At 40.0% G+C, this 7,989-nt stretch overlaps 1 protein-coding gene across 1 annotated transcript in view; it reads left to right on the top strand.

Annotated features, from left to right (window-relative positions):
- The first annotated feature begins 2,612 nt into the window (after window positions 1–2,612).
- The window catches only part of LOC116381648 (synaptic vesicle membrane protein VAT-1 homolog), a 10,673-nt gene continuing 5,296 nt past the window's right edge, over window positions 2,613–7,989 (top strand). The window contains exons 1-2 of the mRNA XM_031843949.1: window positions 2,613–3,291; window positions 7,500–7,707. Of these exons, the coding sequence (XP_031699809.1) occupies window positions 2,908–3,291; window positions 7,500–7,707 (592 nt within the window). The 5' untranslated portion in view covers window positions 2,613–2,907. The remainder of the gene's footprint in view (window positions 3,292–7,499; window positions 7,708–7,989) is intronic.

The raw sequence follows: 7,989 nt of genomic DNA, 5'->3' as shown, positions 1-7,989 counted from the left end.
TCAGAGACAGAGAGAAAGCTGAGGAAAGTATTTTAGCTCCATCTTCTGGTCAAACTGAAGTAGTCAATTTATTTGCCACAGGCTACAGTTTTTTTAATTTAGTATATTTTATACTTTCTTTTTTTTTTTTAAATGAAGTTTAATGTTACAGCAATACTGAAGTGTAATGAACCAAATGTGCTTAAAATATCAAAAGCAAAAGTACTCATTATGCAGCAGAATGGTTCCTGTCCATGTCATAATATTACAACACTTCATTATTGCATTTTACATGCAAGCATCATTTAAATTGTATGGGAGGTCAAGGCTAGTTTGTATACTTTGGGTAGTTTACGTAATCCAGTGCATCATAATTTATAAACTCATCACAGATTTTCTAAGTAAACTCTTAATCTGCAAAGTAACTGGTGACTATAACTGTCAGAAGAATGTAGTGCAGTAAAAAGTAAAATATCTTCCCCATGAATTGTAAAGGATTAGAAGTATAAATCATCAGAAAATGAAAATCCTTAAGTAAAGTACAAGTAGCTTAACATTGTATGTGTTGTATGTGCTTGCAGCACTTTTTTAGATTAATTGTTTCTGGAAACATTTGTATAGGGTCGTTAGAGTTGGTAAGACATATAAATGAATTAACACACTGTAACTCCAACTATATCAGAAATGCGTATTGTCAAATGTTCCCCTTTTTCCCCATTTTAATTGAGTTCACAGGGAGTTTAAAAAAAAAATCTTAACTTCTTTTTTATGAGGAAAATGTGATTAACAAAAATAAATTCAAAAGTAAAATATGTCATACACGTTATTATGGCAAGAAGCTTTCAGACAACAATGTAGCTGACAGCGGCTCTAGCATGGAACACTTCTGTTAAGTGGTCACATGGTGCATTCAAAAGCATCCTGAGTGTGACTAGTGTGTGTGTGTGTGTGTGTGTGTCTTTAAATGTCAGTGACAGCTTCTTCAGAACTTGAACGGGGGAAAGGGAAGTGTGAAACCAACATCAGACCTTACATGTGGCTTTTACATTAATAAAAAAGGAATTTCCTGCCCTTTAAAAACACCTCTATCTAGCTCTCCATCCCTCCACTTCCTGTCTGTCAGACTCAACCATCATAACAAGATGAGACAGCAGCTCCAGTTGCAGGGTGCAAGAAGTGTGCACAGACAGTGTGTGGGTACAAGTTGGGTGACGGAAACTAATAATTGCCATGAAGGAAAGGACCTTATAAGTATTTCACCTGAGTATGTCCTAAATTGTCCAGTTGTGTCAGGAGTTTTAAAAGCAAGCCTACAGATGGTAAAGACCTTAAATACATTAGATTTTCTTTCTTTCTTTCTTTTTTTTTAGAATAATGTATTACAGGATCAACATATAGAAGTTTGTGACTCTCATTCTGAAATGAAAGTCTTTAAGTTAATTTCTCATAAATAAATAATAAATGTCACACACTTCCATACAACTAACCTCAGACTGTGCAAAATACACTAAAAACTTTTTGTTGCAAAAACAAACGCTGCATACTGGAGATAATCATTTATTTACATTTGTGTGCACCAGATAGCTGTAACATTATTTAACTCTTGAACAGCAGATGGGAGCAGAACTGCTGCATGTGTTTCCTCCAGCTGTGACAGCTTAAGTTAAACGATCCCATTTCTTCCTCCCAGCACTCCAGTGTCCGGGGTTTGAAGCTCTCCGCAGCTCTCTGGCTCACATCTCTGAGCTTTTTGCCCACGAAACGGATCGGTCACTTTTTAAACTGCGTCAAGCCTGCAACAAATAGGTAGGAAAACACCGGAAGTGACAAGACTTGCCATTGAAATAAAAGCTTTTTCAAGTCAGTTTCATAAATGGAATCCTATTCACGAGAAATATGGCTCATTCTAAAGAGCAAATGTAATGTCAGTTAGCCAAGTGAATGTAGGCTGATATCACATTTGGTTATGGAGCATTAAAAACTGTGACATCTTGCTTTATGTCGATTTCAGATTAAAAGGAACTCATTCAGTTACACTCACAGAAATGTTGTTTATTATTTATGTTAACTATGGAAATGGAAACTCGCTTTGTCCCTGTGTGCACCCACACAGGGACAAAGCGATTATTAAACCTCAGCTTATATTTTCTGCGCATTTTTTGTTGTAACACATCTTCGCTGACAAAAGCTATATAAATCTGATAAATTATTAATATTATCATTATTGTTCAAAAGCGAATAGGCTAGATTTCTTGGGTCAGGGAGACCTCATGGCTTCCCTCGGACTGATTTTGATAGATCAACTAAATACTAACGTATGACTTCATTAATAAAATCTCATGTTCGTCATTGTTTTTTCCTTTTTTTCCAAATTGGTAGATGTCTATTCTGTGTTTGTTCTCTTTTCATTTTCTTCTATATTTCACCAGCACAATCCTTTTAAGAAATCCTATTAATATTATGGTGTTTTGCATTTCGTTTCCTGTGAAAATAAACACATCAGTGCGAAGAAAGACTCGACTGATGGTTATAGGCTATCATGTTTCTTTAATCTCTTAAATACAGCCTGTACATTGTTTACACTATAGCCTACTATACTTTTTGGATCAATTGAATTGCTTTTAAGTGACAGGAAGTTTCTTATTGTGAAAATCAAAACCAGAATTCATGATTCTCATTGACGTTGATCACTTGTTGAGCGGAGCGCACGCACAGGAAACCCCGCAGTGACAATCTAATTTCACAAAGGATACGACTGTCTTAACTGAGGGACCTATTTTATGTCAATTTACCACAAAAACGTGCATTTTTCGAGATTGTTTCATTTCGGTACTTGTTTTTTTTTTTTTCTGAGTGTTGACGCCCAAACAGGCTGAACTATTGATCTGAACCGAACACCTAGAAGGGCTCTCATCACAAGTGCTTATCATGTCTGGCGAAGAGGCTCCAACTCTGCAGCAACAACCTGAACAGGAGAAGAAGCCCGACGAACCTCCGCCGGCGGCCGCTGCGGAAGCACCGCAGGAGTCGGCGAGCAGCCCTGCAGCCGAGGAGAAGCCCCTCTCCTGGCGGGCTCTGGTCCTGACGGGGCACGGGGGCTACGAGAAAATCAAGCTGCAGGTGAAGACGCAGGAGCGGCCGCAGCTGCAGGCAGGAGAGGTCCTGGTGCGCCTCAAGGCGTGCGGGCTGAACTTCGCCGAGCTCCTGGGCAAACAGGGTCTGTACGAGCTGCTGCCCACCCCGCCTGTCATCCTGGGCATGGAGGGCTCCGGGGTCATTGAAGCCGTCGGAGAGGGAGTGACGGACAGGAAGGTGAGTGGAGGCCTGCCGAACGCACTCACACCCACTAATTGCCACTTAAACCACGAAATATGTCAGGCATGTGCTGTGGAGCGGCTGAGGAGGTAGTTTTGAGTTAAACTGTGGGTTTACTGACGTGTTTCTATGTAAAGTGTTTCTGGACTGTGGATATATCTGCTTCCTATTGGTTCTCAGTGGCACATGGGTTGTCACTCCAGGCCAAAGCATGCTAGTAATCGTTTCCACTAACACCAAACCAGATTTTTTTTCGTTTTAAGTAACCACATTTCTAATGTGAAAGTTATAAATACATGAAGAAAACCGGTTGGCCTTTTGATGGCAGACTTCTGAAAGGGGCAGCCATTATTTCACTGTTTTATAGGGTCATAGTGAAATAAACTGTTTAAATGTATGCTTTTAAGACTCGTACTCGGACTTGATATTATCTTTCCTTCTTGAGCTGCTGACAACCAATGTCTGTCAGCAGTAAGTATTACTCAAGTAATTAGGCCTGCGTGATTATTTGTTTTTATAGATTAATCTGCAGATTATTTAAAAAGTGAAAAACGCCTGTCACAATTTGCTGCAGCCCAAGATGATGGAATTGTTTCTTTTGTCAGTCCAACAGCCCAAAACCCCCAAATATCCAAGATTTTAATGATAGAAAAGCAGATAATCCTTCCAATTGAGAGGCTAGAACCAAAACATGTTCGACATTTTTGCCAATTATCCGATTAATTGAAAATAGTTGCTGAATAGGCCAATTAATAACTGTTTGTACTAACAGCCCTTTTCTATGTTTTAAAACATCTCTGTTCAATATGGTGTGCGTGTGTGTGCACAGTGAAAAAAGCAGAACCCCCTTCACAAATAACGTCCATTAATGTAACATGGTGTTTTCTTGCTTGAAACTGTAATATTCTGGCGTTATGAGTAGTGTTTGATTTACAGTGTGTCCTTGAAGTGTGTTTACATTCTTCTCCACGCCACAAGAGCACATTTACCTTCTTGATAAAGAGCTTTCCAGAGGTCGAGTTTTATGAAGAAAGGGAACAGAATATTTATATGCTACGTGTCTTGTGCCTCCCTTAAATCCTGTCGGCTGCAGACTGGTCTATTTGGAGCAGACAGGCACCTGATTTCCCTGCAGTTAAAGCACATTTTCCTGAGATACCGCAGAGCTGATCCCAGAGCATCCAGAGGCCACTGGTTATTTGTTCTCCATTTATTTTTACTACAACGGATAAAAAAAAAAAACCATAGTGACTCATTGCAAGCAACCTCCATGACTTTATGCCACAGGCTTTTGCAAAAACTCCAGTTTTCACTCAGTTTCAGATCTGGTTACTTGGTACAACGAATCAAAGCAGCAGCATTTGAAGTCTCTTGTGTTCTGCGTGCCTACAATGGAAGACACTCATATTTGAATGAATAACAGGATTCTTCAGCTGTCTCTTTGGGTTCATAAGAGCTGCGTTATTTGTTTTTTATATGTAAATGTCGGCAACAGATGACTCCCATGCAGACCTCGGGGACCAACTGTTTGTTTTTTCTCCTCTCATTTTCTTCGAAAATACATTTCAATCATTTCAAACCGAAGAAGCTTTTTTTTGTTTTAGGAGCTAAATATGTTGAACCATGATCTGCTGTTCTTGCCAATCATTCAAGAGAAGTGTAACATTCAGGAAGTGTTGCACCGTTAATCATCGTACGCCCTAGCTCCAGTTTGTGCCTCTTGTGTATTAACAGTACATTAGAGTTACAGTTGCCTCAATTCTGTCTGCTGCGTGATTTTTTTTAAAAAAATAAAAAATAAAAAAAGCTAAACCTGTTTCCCAAGTTGCACCTATTTTTCCTAAACCAAACAAAGATGGCAGCCAGTAATGACATATGTCCTCGCTCAATTTGCACGGAATAGTATTTCATCCAGATTGTTGGGAGAGTCTTTTGTGAACTACCTTAAGAGCAGCTGCACGTCTTGTTTAACAACCTCAATTTTGCATCCACCAAGCTCATCTGCATAGGACTTCAGTCAGTTGTCGTGACTTCTTTCATAGTTTGTTTAGATTTGTAACCATTCTGATGGCGAACACGAGACCATATTAACATGAGACGCAGTAACCATATTTAGCCGTAGCGTGAACAAGGCCATAACTTTAGTCAGTCTGAATAGTCAAATGAGATACTTTGAGGTCAGTCGTCGGTCCTCTTTCAATCAGACACATCTTTTATTATTAGGATTTATAGGCCAGTATTTAGTTTAAGATAAGATAATGCTTTATTAGTCCTGCAGCGGGGACATTTACAGGATTACAACAGCATAGTGGATAGTGCAAACAAGAGACATAGTAAAAACAAGATCAAAACAAGTGTTATAAATAAGTAAAAATCCACAATAGTTAAAATATAACAAAATATTATATATAAAGACAGAATCATTTTTATATTGCACAGATTTTTCGTGTTGTTAGTGTTAACATGTGTGTTTGGTATTACCAAAACCCCTCCGTGTCCCTCTGTGTCAGTATGGAATTTCCTTCCTCCTCCACCACCTTACTACACTCCTATCCAGCCCTCCTCTCATTCCTCCTTCTCTCCATTTTCGAGAGCAGGAATCCTATAAGAGGTGCGGTGCGCTCTCAAAACCCCCTTTTTTTTTTTATTGGAAGTAAGCAGCAAAACACCACGTGCAGCAGTGCAGATTGTGTGCATGTAAGGATCCCAACAAGGTTCAAGATGTTCAAGCACTAAGTATGAACTTGAGATGTGAACCCTGTGAGGGACTGCAGTGGGATGCATGGACGCACGGAGCAGCAGGCTATCACATGTTTACAAAGAGAGGCTGATCCTGTTGTAATCAGGCCAGATCGAGCCGGGCTCCAGCAGCAAGGCCTCTCCAGACGAGGACAGGAGGGCGTGGCTGGCTGGATAGCAGACGGAGCAGATGTGTGATGTAGGGTCTCATTACAGCTTGCCTCTCCAGTTTCAAGCATTGATGGTTATGCCTCATAACTTGATTGATATTTTTGGAAGACTGAGCAGTAATTGCTGAGTTAAACTCTTCAAACTGCCCGCTTTGAAAGAGATGACACCGGCTGTTCTGCAAATAAACTCTTTAATCTGCTTACGGTTGTGTGATGAGAGGATGTGTGGCAATGTCTTCTGTATTCGGCTCAGTATATTGACAATTATCTGGTCATTTTAAAGCAGATGCCCTGTGTTTATAGTATCATGCATTGATATAAACGGCAGTAAAAACTGTATTGTCTGGCTTAGTTTGCTGGCAAAAGTCTTGTAGTATTCAAATAAACAGCAGGTTTCCACGCACACTTCACTGTCTTACTTCAAACATCACTTTGGTTACCTCAGGTCATGTCAGCATTCCAGGAAGTGAGCTCAGCCTTTTTTTTTTTTTTTTTTTTTTTTTTTTTTAACATCGACTATCATGCATTTTTTGAGGTCACTCAGTGGGTGTCTGAAAGTATTTCATAAGACCAGAGGTTGAGAAACTTTATCAACCCTAAAAAGGAGCGTTTGAGTCACCCGAAGGTGGAAGTTAAAGCTGGAAGTAAGCACTATTGAGGTTATCTCACTTAAACAGACGTATGCAACATGTGTTTGTGTGTGAAGGTTTGTATTTTCTGTGCATGTGGGTGTAAATATTTGTGTGTCATTTGTCTATTGTGATGGGTTTGTGTGCAGCAGGAAGTGGGTGTGGCTCAGAGCTCTTGAGGCCGCTTTAACAGGAAGCAGTGCAGCGTTCACAATCGGACTTCTTTCCTGAGTCCTTCACTTTTCTTGGCAAGTTTCGCATCACCAGTGATACTTGTATAATAGCACGTCCCTGTGGTAGAAGGCAGGACACAAAGCAGGAACAACATTTCCCATAAGCCCCCTTGTCTGAGCTCATTTGAACAGAAACATGGTACATGCAGCAGTAAACATCTCAAACGTCTGGCTGTTAGTTTAGGAGGCGCTTGATTTGATATGCAGCCGAGTTTTTTGAGAGAAGCACATATTTTCAACGTCTATTTCAGAGTCGATAATGTTCATTTAATTGTGGGAAGCCAAAATTGTGATTACAATTAATATTAGATTAATTGTGCAGCTGATCATACTCCTAGCCTTAAAGAGATAGGACCAGGGTTTTTTTTATGTTTTCTTTTATATCAGAATTGTGCCAAAATAAATACATTTATTTACTTTCTTTCCTTCCTCAGGTGGGGGATCGAGTCATCGCAATGAGCCGCAGTGGCATGTGGCAGGAAGTTGTTGTTGTGTCCGCCAACCTCACCTTCCCCATGCCTGAGCAGATGAGCTTTGAGGAAGGTGCCGCTATCCCCATAAACTACATCACCGCCTACATGATGCTGTTTGAGATGGCCAACGTGAGGCCGGGCAAGAGTGTTCTCATCCACATGGCAGCAGGTAAGACGCACACAGTGAATACTGAAAACCTAATCCAGTGAGTGTATTCTGACATCCCATAGACAATTCACTGTATTCAATTGAAAAATATATCAACAGTATAAACATTATACATAATAAATCAACCAAAATTGTGATTATTTTTATTTTTTTTTTACACACGATGACCGCCATGATTTGATTGTGACGTTTAACAATCATCTCCCCCAGTCTCCTGGGTAACCTGTCAAGAGTCACACAGCTCGTTCACTCCGGGTCACTAATCACTGCTTTGAATGCAGC

The sequence above is a fragment of the Anarrhichthys ocellatus genome, unplaced genomic scaffold, assembly GCF_004355925.1.
Source record: "Anarrhichthys ocellatus isolate YVR2014 unplaced genomic scaffold, GSC_Weel_1.0 scaffold4, whole genome shotgun sequence".
In the NCBI taxonomy this organism is placed as follows: Eukaryota; Metazoa; Chordata; class Actinopteri; order Perciformes; family Anarhichadidae; genus Anarrhichthys; species Anarrhichthys ocellatus.
This window is presented reverse-complemented; position numbering and strand designations above follow the sequence as displayed.